Below are 13,980 nucleotides of genomic sequence, written 5' to 3'. Positions count from 1 at the left end.
AGTAAAAGTTCAGTCCCCCAGTCGACAACAATTTGGTTAGAACAAATAACATTGTTCTGATCCCTTCAAATATAGGTGAACTGTGTTAGATCGTCTGATTTGCACCCCTCTTTGAATTGCTCGTCCATTTAAACACACGTGTTCCTTATATACCTAACCACAATATTTTTTTTTTTTCACTAAAGACTGAATCACGACATGTTGCTCAATCATTTTCACGATTCCACTAAAACAGTGTAATTAGAAATCCACACAAAAGTTAAACTAAAATTACTAGCGACATCAAGCATTAATTAAAACTAAAAGAAGTTTCTTATCTATGCGAATAGAACTAAGAGTGGCGGTGTTGGCAGTTTCTGAGTTCTAAATTCCCGGAACTGAATTACCACACTTTGACACGTTTCAAAACATTTTATTGTATATTTGCATTATACAAAATCTAATTCAACTTGTCTTCTGGGGATTTTAGGTGATATCTAATTGAAATTTTTGGCACTATAGAATATTCGAGTTACACGACAAACATTTTCATGTTCAATTAAATTAATTTTCTTATTCCTTATAAAGAATTCATTTACTGTTTTATTTAACGACATTGGCAGATGGACCTTCAGCAATGACTTTCAATTGACCTTACTTCTAAATTATAAGTATATAAATTCATTTCAGGTCAGTACAAGGCGGATTAAAGATCTATAAATTCATTGTGAGCGTAAAGAATTTAACGCGTCATTGAAGATACTTATTACTCCCCGAAATGTATGTCAAATATTACCAAAATAACATAAAAAAGAGAAAAATCAAATTGTTCATGGGGTTAATTACGAAAAAGACATATTTTCGCGAGTTTTGTTCTCAGTTCCATTTGTTGGTTGCTTCTTATATGATGTAAAAAGAAGGTCTTTCCGAGATTTATCTTATTCGACAGCAGTATTGAAACAGTTTTTGTTAATATGTATATAAACAAACTAGTTTGCACCTTCCGTGATCAAATATATTATTTATTTCAATCATTTTAGGTTGTTCTACTACAAATAAACAGTTGTAGAAGACCCAATGGCGAACTAAGCTTTTTAATCAGTTCACATTTGTATGTATAAATAAGTGTTTATGTATATTTTACTAAAATCTGGCAAGTGAAATTTAAATTCGACTTAAATTATTTAGGCTAAATAAACATGTATATCTCCAATTTGGAATGGATATGGGTGAAGAAAATAAAATACGAATAGACTGACAAAAAAAAATTAGATAAAATAAATCAAAGATAGTTTTTTGTAGCGTGTTATATGTGTTTTCGTGCCTCAATTCACTGAACTCCTGAAATTTTTCTTTCTATTTAAAGCACGGCTAGATTAGACAGTCGTTCTTGACCCTTGTAGATCGAAGATCAGTTCAAGATTCGAAAATCTCCTCTTGCATGATGCAAATGGTCAAAAAGTATTGAAGTTTTAGTGACATAAAGGGTAACGGTTCACTGAAATCCCATTTTGTTATAAATTGAAGGATTTTTTAGGCTCTCCATTTGACAGCAACGTCCATACTCATATCGGTGGCTTTTACATGCCTGCGGTACCTTTTTATTTCTTGGAAAACTTGCTCCTTGTCAAATTCACCATGAATTTGTATCGGATTGTCAGCTGCTATAGCCAGATCGTCATCTGAAGCTTCAAGCATACACTTTGTTTCGATAATTTGGAAAATATTATTGATTTGTTTCATGGCCCCGTATCATGACGACAATTCTTGTATAAATGGGTCTATGCATTCATATATTGACCGACGTATTTTTTCTTCCTTCTTCCTCGTTCCTCGATGTTGATATCCATGTCAAAGTTTACAGTATTGTCTACTACCGTTGTACTTTCGATCACTAAATACTCATTCAAGGCGTTTAGTTTGGTGATTCCTGTATCCAGAGTCATTTTTGGAGACTGCAAATATTGTTGAACTAAATTTACTTCCTCCAGTATAGAAACCCAGAATTAAATATAGGTTAGACAGGTAAAATCACAAACAGCCGCAGGAGTAGGCTTACTCCTGATATTGTATCTAGATTTGCTTTTGTTGGATCTTGAAAATGTTCCAAACTACTTACAATTGTCTCTATGTTTTCTTTTACAACTTTTACTGACTTGTAATGAGCACTCCAGCGAGTATCCGATAAACGTTTTAAATTTTTTCCAGTTTTCTCTTTCAGTAATTGCCATCTCTGTGTAGATGACGAAAAGAACGAATATAATTTAAAAGATTTAACAACTAATTTCTCAGGGTGATGAGCACAGTGTATTGCCGTGCAGAATATAAACATTCTTCCGCCCCCCTGTTAGTCCGTCACTAAGGAGGCCAAACCAGCAAATGTTGAGAAGTTAAAAGCACTAATAAGGAACCAGAGTTTAGATAAACTGTGCCAATTGTTTCCAAGCATAATGTTTTTGTAGTTATCGGTTTCTCCAAGCCATCCCACTTATAAAAGTAAATAAAAAATTAAAAAAACTAATTATGTTCCATCTATTTGCTTACTGCCGGTCATCATCGGAGAATATATTCTCGACAATAAACACATATTCGAAAATAAAACTCCACTTTCTTAGAAATACAATTATATTTTATCAGTATAATTCTGAATATTTAAAAATACAATGAAAGCAAAGCTATTATCATTTATATACAAGTAAAAGCGTTTACGGGACATATACAAATATAAATAAATTTTTAAAAAATAATTTTCACAGAAAATAATGGTTATAAATAAATTAAATGTTTATATTTGTTCAGTCTCACTCTTTGGATTTGCTCTTCCACTTAGTTTTTCCAGACCACCTTGGGCGCTAAAAAAGAAAAATTATAACTTGAACAAAACCACCTTCTTTTAAACGATCTCACGTGATTTACACACTATATTTTTCTACAACTGCATACGATTAATTTAGATAAATAAATATTTTTATACTTAAAAAACTTGAAACATTAAAGTATCCTGGCTCTTTATAGTTGAATAATTTATTTAATTATATAGATAATAGCGATATTCGCAAAATTTAGTATATTCAAACCTTGTTTCAAATTTGTGTGTTTCAGCTTTCGAGTGAACTGGTGAGTATTCCAAATAATGTTATAGATGTCAAGAAGCTTGGAGAGGGACGGATCGGGTAATTTTTTGAGCAATATATACATCATCAGGACCAGCAGCAGAATTTTTGCAAGACGATAGCGCGAATTTTAGTTCATTTAAATTAAAAGGAGCATTGACAGACGCAATATCGAGAGGATTTAGCTGGAGTGTGGAGGAGGGCTGAATATGTGAATTATGAAAATCGGATGCCGTATTATGGATGCTGAAATTTTCTTCAAAATGTTATGCGAGTGTGTCAGAGATTTTTTGGCTGTCGGTGATAAGCAGATCGTTAGATAATAAAGAAGGATATTAGTTTTTTTGCCTTGGATTTGTGCAATTTTTTTCCAAACTTGATTGGGGTCTGTATTGTGGGTAAGGGATAAAGTATAACTTTGCCAAGCAGATTTCTTACTTTGCTTGATAATAAATTTAGCTTTAGCTTTAAGCCTTTTATGTACAATAAGGTTTTTTTTGTTTTGTGGCGTCTAAACCTATTAAGAGCATGTTTTGATCCACGTATGGCATTCGCACAATCCGGACTCCACCATGGAACAGCCCTACATGCCGAGGAAAAAACCGTTTTACCAATGTGAGCCTCGGCAGCCGCAAGTATGCTCTTGGTGAAGTATGCTTCGGAGAGAGAGGTAAACTCAGGCAAATTATAGGGATTGGATGTGAGTATTCTTTTGGTTGGAGATATAAGCCGATGTATAGTGATTAAATTGGAATCAACTAGGATGCTTTGGTTGGTTCTTAGAAGGTCGTCGACTTGAGTCGTCGATGATAAATAAAAGCATATGCGACCGTGTGAGATTCTGGATGCAAAAAAGACATTTTTTGGAGAGACGATGTTACCTATTGCTTGAATGTAGTCAAATAGTACAGTGTTGGGGATAGAAAGCATAATGTTGGCCTGATCTCGTGAGGGCACAGCAGGCGGTGGAGTTTTTGCTGAGGTAGCTGCAGCATATGATAAAGGTGGAGAGTGAATATTTGGATTGGTTTTTGGTAGTGAGGTTAGACATATTGCTGTGATCTTGGTTGCCAAAATCACAGTCAATAGATGAAAAAAATAAGAGAAACGGATCCAATATATAAATACATCTCAGCTCGAGAAAAACCAAACAGTCTGTGTCTCAGTGATTGGCCTATTGATTTCCGGATACGTAAATAATTGCTTCAACAATTTGTGGTATCACATTTTAATTATAACAAAAAGCGAAGAATTTATTATTGTTGGGATTTAACTCAACGATCTGAACCTGACGAGGTATACAGATAGAATGAGATATTTATTTATTTGTACACAATTATCGAAAAATTAGAAAAATGTAATTAAATTGTAAATTGTCGGAAAGGCAAAATTAACAATTTTGAAAGTAAGAAGCTAATTAATGGAATAAATGTTTGGACTACTGAGCTGCTGCGAAAACCATTGGTTCTCGATTAAGCAAACAAATTGCTTGATAGTTGAAATAAGTATTAGAACAGTTTTTCCCAGAGACAATATCAAAAGGATGAAAATATCTGAAATTATGATGGAAAATAGAAACAAAAATTATATATATGTGAATCTAAATCTTCAATATATTGTAAAAATATTCGTTAATATTGAAAATTTGGAAATTCTAAATTGATTAAGGGGAAAACTAATCAAAATTTGTGGTAGAATAACAGATGAACAGCTAACAGATGTGAGGTATCTCTGTATAATAAATGTTATACTGATTAATTGAAAGATTTTGATTATTTGAGTACTTATTTAGGAAAGATTACGTTCAATACTGTTTTCCTCCTCCATTCTCGTCTTTTCGAATTATCGTTCATTTTTCAATTCATTTTTAAGAATCTACTTTATTGCCCCATAGGCGAAAGTATCTAATATTTCTTTCGAAGTAAATGTACATGCATCTCCCTGAAGTTATTTTGATTTTGATCTATTTCGATAAATAGGATACTCAAAGAGTGGAGTGGAAATCCAATGAAGTCAAGCAATTGAACTTAATCTTATAGTATACTGAATATACTGTTAACACCAACACTCACAATTACACTGTCTGACGCGCGTTTCGATAACCAAGTTATCGTCTTCAGAGACTGAAGAGCAATTTACCTTCTATTCTAGCTTAGTCATAACTATAATGACGTTCTATTTATAAATTTTTCCTTATTTCCTATATTATTAATTCGTCTAAATATTTGTAATCTGCTTCATTAAAGTTCGAAAAAAAATTTCAGTTACGTAACGAAATAAGTATTGAAAACATTTTCAAAATACTTTATTAAAAACAGGTGGATCAAAGGCATGTAAAGCAACATCAGGTGTATTAATTCGGTTATTTCTACAAATTCATTTATATTGATAGCTATGTACAATGTTTTGTTGGATTATATTATTTTTTTTAATCTTATTTTTCCGTAATCACTATTCCCTTGAAATGGGCCGATTTGTGTTTTTCATGATTTGCCTCTGTATTGCCAAACAACAAAATTTAATTATGGTAATATCTCAGATTCATTTTTGAAAATTTTTTCGCCACACTGTTTCGAAAATCATTTAATTCTTTTTTCTTTCTAAACTAATAAGTTTATGAAGAGAAAACTGATGATGATGAGTCAAAATTTCCCAACCAAACTCCCTCAATTTCTAGTCGGGAAATAAAGCACAAAACTTAAGAATGTTTGGGCAGATTAAGATGCAATAAAATGCATTCGATTCAGAAGAGTATCGGGAAACTTTGTGAACAATCATTATGAATAAAATATGAAAATTGCATTTATACAGGAGAAAAATGCATATTGAAAATTTATAACTTGAAACGTATTGCCGGAGATTACTTCAATTTTACTATTTAGGGGGTTTTCGAGGTCGCTGAATGCGAATATCGCGACAGGAAGGGTCTGCGATGTACCTCGTGCTCAGGGTGGCTGACATCTACATCGTCTACAAGAGTACCGTAGAAATGCATAATCAAATTGGCCGAATATTCTGTAAATTTGAACTCTTTTCCGAAAAATATTTACAGAGTTACAATTTTTGTATTTTTTAACCATCAAAGATGTACTTTTCATGATGATTTTTTTCTGCACAAATGCAATTTTCATTTTTTAATCATAATTCTTATTCACAAAGTTTCCTGAGGCTCTTGGAACATAATATTTTATCTTAAATAAACGAATAATTGATTAATGGATACGTTTTTACGAATAAAATATGGAAATTGCATTTGTGCAGGGGAAAAATGCATTTTGAAAAGTACATCTCGAATGGATAAAAAAGGAAAAATTTATAACTTGAAACGTATTGCCGGAAATTAGCTCAATTTCACTATTTAGGGGGTTTTCGAGGTCGCTGAACACGAATATCGCGACACGAAAGGTCTACGATGTACCTGATGCTCAAGGTGGCTGACATCTACATCGTCTACAGGAGTACCGTAGAAATGCGTTTTCAAATTGGACGAATATTCTGTAAATTCGAATTTTTTTCCGGTCAATATTTACAGAGTTGTAATTTTTGTATTTTTTAACCATCAAAGATGCACTTTTCATGATGATTTTTTCCAGCACAAATACAATTTTCATTTTTTAATCATAATTCTTATTCACAAAGTTTCCTGAGGCTCTTGGAACATAATATTTTATCTTAAATAAACGAATAATTGATTAATGGATATGTTTTAACGAATAAAATATGGAAATTGCATTTGTGCAGGGGAAAAATGCATTTTGAAAAGTACATCTCGAATGGATAAAAAAGGAAAAATTTATAACTTGAAACGTATTGCCGGAAATTAGCTCAATTTCACTATTTAGGGGGTTTTCAAGGTCGCTGAACACGAATATCGCGACACGAAAGGTCTACGATGTACCTGATGCTCAAGGTGGCTGACATCTACATCGTCTACAGGAGTACCGTAGAAATGCGTTTTCAAATTGGACGAATATTCTGTAAATTCGAATTTTTTTCCGGTCAATATTTACAGAGTTGTAATTTTTGTATTTTTTAACAATTTTTATAATAATTTTTCCTGCACAAATGCAATTTTCATTTTTTATTCACAAAGTTTCCTGAGGCTCTTTGAGCATATTAGTTTTCGCAACATTTTATCCTTAATGAACGAATAATTGATTAATGGATACATTGTAACGAAATAAGGGAAATTTAGGCGAACCTGTTCTCAAAATTTTCTAAAGAGAGTGAGAGCAATACCATAATTGTTTATTTAAAAATATATGGGACTGAATATATAGGAGATTGACTTCGCTGTAAGCTCATTTGTTATCTGTTTATATAGCAGATAGTGTCTCCAAGGTTATTTCTACAAATACATTCACATAAATAATAACATTGTTGATGTATCAAGTAGTTTGTTTCCACTTGACATGAAATTAAAACGGAAAATTCGATTTAATAGATTGTATAAAGGAGTTTGAAGAGTTGATATTATTCGTAATATTGGGTATTATTTAGAATTGGGGCTCCAGGCAAAAATCGTTCCAAAAAATTTTTCACTCATTTGGGTTTGTTTCTGACAATCACATTCCTAATATTGAAATCTATAGATGATATCTACTACTACGATACAAGACTTGTTTTTAACTGATTAAATTTAAATTATATATAAACACACTGAAATTTATTAGTATATAATACCATTGATATAATCTCTGGTCATTTTAGTCGGTGGTTGTGAACTATGAATCATGACTTATCCATTGATTGGTATTAAGCTTGCAAGAAACTTTATCTTGTCTTTACTGCGTTAAAAGACGGCTGCAAATGTCTTTTCGAGTTTGCTTGTGTGCTTGTTTTAACATACGTGCAGAATTTTTTTTCATGTTCGGCTATAAAAATATCTTTCCAATGTTTATTTTAGTTATTAAATAATAATACAAAAGGAAAGCCTTAATATTCGAATTATAGCCCAGCGTATCCTATAGTTTTGTCCTTGAATCTTGGTTATCATGTATGGAATCTTTAGAATGTCAAGGGAATCAAGCGTCAAATCTGCACTATTAGAACGATTTACCTAAGGCTGTGTCGTTCGCCTTTCAGTTTTGCATATTTTTATTGCTGTCACAGCTGCTTTCAACTTTTGTTGAAATTTACTCCTTAAGAATCGATTTGCATATATAAGGGGCCCGGTATGAGAAAAATGTGAGGAGTAAAATCTATCGATGAATGACCTCGTTACGTTTTTGGTGCGCACCCTATGATGCGCAACTTTCTAATTTGTCAGTGTTGACATACTTATATTGCTGTTTTTATTATAAATATCAATAATTAATATTGTTATTGTGAAGTTTTAATTTTTATCATAGTGTTCCGCTAAAGTGAACTGAAAGTATTTTCAAATAACTATGGCAGAAAGAGGTGTAGATGATATTGCCGGAACATCTAACAAACACGTGGTTGCAAGGTACGTTATAATTCATGTATTATATGTATGAGCATGTGCAATTTGTATTTATTAAATATTTTAATAATTATCGATGTAGTTCATATAAATATATATTTGAAAACAACACATAAAATTAGATAATCAACCCAATATGAATTATCGAGATTATTGACTATTGTAAAAAGTTTAATGTAAAATATTTCGTCGATTAGTTATAATAAATGTATATGAAATGAATAAATTGAATAAATATATATTTATATATGTATATTATTCTCATTAATTAACAAATTTACCCTTTTATACAGTATCAATCTTTTTTAAGTTAAATAAACTCTTTTTGCGTCTGGTTAGACTATCGAACTTAAGGAATAAACTCCAGTCGTACGTCGGGGCTGACACACACAATTTTTCCAATAGTGTCTTACAACACACGAATTTCATATTTATCACAATCCTCACTGATTATTAGAAAAACGGACGTCGTCAATGAAAAAAAAACAGAATGATATAAAAAAAGTAAAACAATTCGATTCTTCATAGATGTAGAGACTAGTCTCAACAAGTTAGGACTCATTTGAATTGAGGTGTAGGTGTACGATAACCAACAACTTAAGAGACACCTTCTGTAATAGTGAAGTTCATAGAGGTTAAACTCGAGATGAATGAAAAAGTTTTATATAATATAGTATATTTCAGACGGGTAGAACAACAGTTTTTTACATGTTTGAAAATGAGATTTACTTTAACATGTAGAAAGGAATGTAGTGATTACAACATTTTTGATTTGATACATTTTTTATAAATAATTATATGATCTGTAATTTTTGTTTTACTTTACTTTGTAATAAAAACTAAGCGTTTTGCTGAAAAACTCGAAAAACCCATTTATGAGACTTTTGACCTTGAACAAAAAAGTTATCGGTATCGGTGGAGTCTTCCAAGCTACAATTTATAATGGCACTACGAACATTTATACAAATTTTTGTCCAACGAGAACTCTTGCTTATCTAGATTGACCAGACGTTTTTTAGAATTTATGTTTTATGTTGCTATTTTATAGTTTATCTTCGGTGTATGAAGATGATAACTTGGTAATCGAAACGTACATCAGACAGTGTAATAACAAGTGTTGATGTAATGGAATTAAACGTTTTTTATTTGCTTAAATAATATCTTGGATAGACTGCCATTGTTCCTAAGCCGAAATATAGGTGAGAACTTACTACAAAAATAAATTGGAGTAAGAAAAATTTTAAAACAGACTTATGATCCCTAGCAATTGTTATGCTCAGTTTTAGAGCACTGTTTTTTGTTGAATTAGAGCAAATAATTCGAAGGCAGAACAAAGCGCTATGCATAGTATTGGATTTGAGTGGCCATTTGATCTTTGAGGTTCGAATATGGTGGTACACTCATTTCATTTCCAGGAAATTATTCACTTCAATAATGATGAAAATACGATTAAAAAAACTGAAGCATTCGTTTTTGTGCTAAATCAGTATCATAACCATACTATCTAAGAAATACAAGGTATCATAGTTTATATTCATATAGTATCAACAATAAACCAAAAAATTATGTATATTTGTAAATCTTATCTGCTCCGACAACTGATAGCGCGTTGGTTCAATCAAGTGTTCGATCAAAAAATAAAAACAAATTTGTAATCCGGTATAACTGTCGTGTCGAAAATAAACAGTGAGCAGCAGAAAAATGTTCATCTCGATATTTGAACATTCCACTTTCTCAATCCTTTATTTCAAGTAAAGCAGATCATTACGACCATGAACGAAATGGAAAGCGATTATGTATTTAGATTTGGAATAATTAACCAAATTTTGGTCGAAAATCACCTAGAATTGAATTTACTTGTAATGGACAACAATTGACAGTGGAAGAATGGATGGATGGAGGATATTTTTGCCGAAAAATGTGTAGGTATAAATGTTACAAATGTATAATTACAGAGATTCAAATTTTGGAAGTAATATACTCGATCTAAATATAGAAAAATAAGCCGGAATACAACTTGTGAAAGGCCACCATCCAACTTGAAATTAATAACATTAGAAGATAGGGGAGTATCTGTTAGAGGAAGGGTTACAGTGACTGGTTTTAAAGATATTGTAGAAGCTAAGCACCCAATAAATTTGACCAAGCAAAATTTGAAATCAAAAAAATTATAATAAAAACCAAGATGCCTATTTCCTTCAAGTGAAATAGCAAACAATATAATATTGGAGTCAAGCGGAAAATGCATAATGCCAAAAGATATTGCTTTATCAACTAAAAAATTATCCGAAAATTATAAAGATATAGGATTAGGAAACGAAATTTCGAAGTTTGAATATTCGAACTTTAATAATTCATTTTAAAATCACAATAAACTGTTTACATAACTTGTCAGCTTCTAATATTTAATTGTACAGTAGTGTAGTCTGCCTCATGTAAACCCTATGCCAAACATATTCATTAATGTTATTATAAATCGCTGTAAGCAATATTGAAACCATGCAGAATAGCATTTCCATATCGTCTATCGATCTTGAAAATTAACAACGCTGTTACCGCTAACATTTTTGTACAAAAAAGTCCCATGAGCTATTGTTACTGTTATATTGGTTTTTTTGAAGACTATTTCAGCTAGTTAATAGATTGATTACCAAGCAATTTTGTAATAGTTATAAATAATACCAGTTGCCAGAAAACAGATTTTTTGCAGATAATTGAGTGATGATACACAGTATGAAAACAAAAGTTTCATTAATTCTAACAGACATAGAGAAAAAACGGTTCTGCTATTTGTCTGCGACGTCATGTCAAAATTTTTCTCAGAAGAACAAACATACAGGGAACAGTTTATTGAGATTTCTAAATTTTCTCGAAAAGTTTTCTGTAATGGAAATGTTCGTTATCTTTAATTATGATGTTACTTCTTGTGAAATCTGAACTAGCTACGTTTAAATCGAATATAAAAAACACTTACGCTATACTGCTTATGATGCTGTCAAGTCCATTGTTCTTTTTTACTCTATTTTTTGGTAACGTTGCTAAATAATCATTAGCTCTGTCGTGATAAGCTCCATACATCCCTCTTAAAGCTCCGTATACCATTTTTTTAACCCTAGGGTCCTTTTTATCTATCATTGGAGATAATGTGTTTTCTTGATTCTGCATTTTCGGAAGAGTACTGTATCCATTTGATATCTTTGGGGTAGGATTGGAACTGGCAGGATGAACTTTCGGTTCAATTGTTTCACTAGGAGCTTTTGACTGAACGTTGAAGGGTTTTGGATGAGGAGTAATGGTTTTCATCTCATTTTTTGTTTGAGGATTTAGTGGCGGTAGTGGTGGAGGCGGGGGTATTTCACAATTGGACTTGTTTGTTTCCAGATTTAAATTTTCTTGTTTACTTGCACAAATAGATTCTTTAGTTGGAATGGTCATGTTACCATTGATACCAATCGGTTCTATATCATCTGATATCGCAGGATCTGGTCGTTGAACTGTATGTGAATTATTATTCTTGAAATGTGGTAAGTCCTTCATATTTGACCCATTTTGTAGTTCCTGTTTCCTTATTTCAATAAAAGTTGGATTCTGTCTGTGACCATTGATTTTCTTTTTTGACGCTATATCATTTTTGGGAAATTTCTCTGTGTAATTTTTTATGTTCATATTGATCAAATGTCCATTTTCATCGGATTTTTCTTCAAATATTTTCGTTTTTTCTGTTATACTCGAACTCCTTTTAATAAAATTTGATGAATGTGATTTGTTATCAAATTTTTGTGATAGTTTTCCGACAGATACTTTGATTTTTTCACCATCAATATCATCTACTTTAGGTTTGGGAATTGTAATTTTTATTTGATTGTCATTTTCTAAATTAGCTGTATTATTAATTTGTATAAATACCTCAGTCTTAACATTTTTTGGTTCGTCATTCTTCTTCATAAAATTTGGTTGTACCGGTTGATATTTTTTGTTGTTGTAATCCTGCAAATATTCTTTAAAACTCTTCGTGGGCATTTCGTTGAAATCCGAATTGTCACTAGTTATCGAACTCGATGATGAACAAGATTTAAAATCACACTTATTGCTTTTACCACTTCTATAATTATCCAAAAAATTTACGTATTCCTTATATTGTAGCTTTCTATCTTTATCAATTTCAAGAGAAACTGTTGTCATTGTTAACGTTTATACAGTACAAAATAGGTGCACCAACTTAATAATAAATACTCAAATATGGTTATAAGAAAAGCCAGACAACTACCTAGTTCTTTTCAGCCTCGATCGAGTCACTGAAGTATACGAACTTAACAAAACTACTGGAGTCGTGTATGGATGATATCATCTCCGACGAGGTGGGGGTATAGGTAAAGCCTTGGGTATCAACATATATATGCGATATTCGTTTGTTGTTGATACCATAGCCGTGGTATTTAATACTTTTGTATTAAAAATAAATATTTGAAAGTAGAAAATTGAAGTGCAGCAAAAAAATTATGTAGTATAATGCTAATTATGATATTATAGAGAATGAAAACTATAAAATAGAGACATGGAAAGTTTTTTTGTATTACGGTAACAAGTTCACAGTTCTAGCATTACAAACATGATTGGGCTCTTCAATTTTTATATAATTGCATACTTATTTAATTATGGGCGAGAAAAACATACATAAAAACGAATAATTAAATTAATAAAAGTTTATTAGTATAAATAAACAGTAATTCACTTAGATGAAATGTTAATAATATGTTGTACAAAAGAATTCGAAGAAGTGAGCCCGATATTTGCAGATAATTTAACAATGTCGAACACTAACAATGAGAATATTACAAAGCAGTGAAATTTTTCTTTCTTAAGCTCTAGATAGTGATATTGGTTTCTATAGAAAGGTGAACACTTGTGTATGTTAGTTAGCAACTGGAAAACAGATAAAAGAATGGAATAGACAAATCAATTTTGTGAAGAAAAAACATATACGTCCAGTTGCTAGATCATTTAGATTAGAGATTTGAACTGCCTTGAGTTTCTCAGTTCGAAACAAAATTTTTAATGGCTCCACCAAGGATAATATTAACCCAAGCAGCACAGTGTCGTTATAATGACGTCAATTATTGGACATTATTAGTCGGCGACGTCGTAGACCAATAAGCGACGTCCATATGACGTGACATTTCAGATGTCATTTTGACGTCGTCTAGAGACGTCTTTCGTACGTTTGTTTTCGGTCGTTTTAAGTGCTTTTTAATCAACTATAAAAAAAATTAGAACGAAAGTTTATTACAAAAACTAAGCCCTATACGTGCTTTATAAAAAATTGTACATTTTAAATTGTTGTTTACCTAAAATTTGGATATAAATATAAATTCATTAATTAGCAATGAAAATACTAAACTGACGTTTTAAGTGGAAATGCAATTTGAATTTAAAGATGAAGTG

General features: G+C 31.4%; 2 protein-coding genes across 2 annotated transcripts in view; both read right to left on the bottom strand.

The window, feature by feature from the left end:
- The window catches only part of LOC130892559 (uncharacterized), a 103,433-nt gene that overhangs the window by 52,735 nt on the left and 36,718 nt on the right, over positions 1 to 13,980 (bottom strand). The window lies entirely within an intron of this gene.
- On the bottom strand, positions 2,587 to 13,615 carry LOC130892560 (arp2/3 complex-activating protein rickA-like). Its single transcript, XM_057798024.1, has 2 exons — positions 11,513 to 13,615; positions 2,587 to 2,831 (listed from the first exon to the last, which is right to left on the bottom strand). The coding sequence occupies exons 1-2, from the start codon at positions 12,718 to 12,720 to the stop codon at positions 2,765 to 2,767; spliced, it is 1,275 nt and encodes a 424-aa protein (XP_057654007.1). The 5' UTR covers positions 12,721 to 13,615; the 3' UTR covers positions 2,587 to 2,764.

This window comes from Diorhabda carinulata, chromosome 4, assembly GCF_026250575.1.
Source record: "Diorhabda carinulata isolate Delta chromosome 4, icDioCari1.1, whole genome shotgun sequence".
Lineage (NCBI taxonomy): Eukaryota > Metazoa > Arthropoda > Insecta > Coleoptera > Chrysomelidae > Diorhabda > Diorhabda carinulata.
This window is presented reverse-complemented; position numbering and strand designations above follow the sequence as displayed.

What these genes read in the sequence shown, in the direction of transcription:
- LOC130892560 (XM_057798024.1), bottom strand. Translation starts at nt 12,720, where the DNA reads ATGACAACAGTTTCTCTTGAAATTGATAAAGATAGAAAGCTACAATAT. An exon ending in AGCATCATAAGCAGTATAGC is followed by an intron (nt 2,832 to 11,512) that starts GTAAGTGTTTTT and finishes TTTCTTTTTTAG; the next exon opens with CGCCCAAGGTGGTCTGGAAA.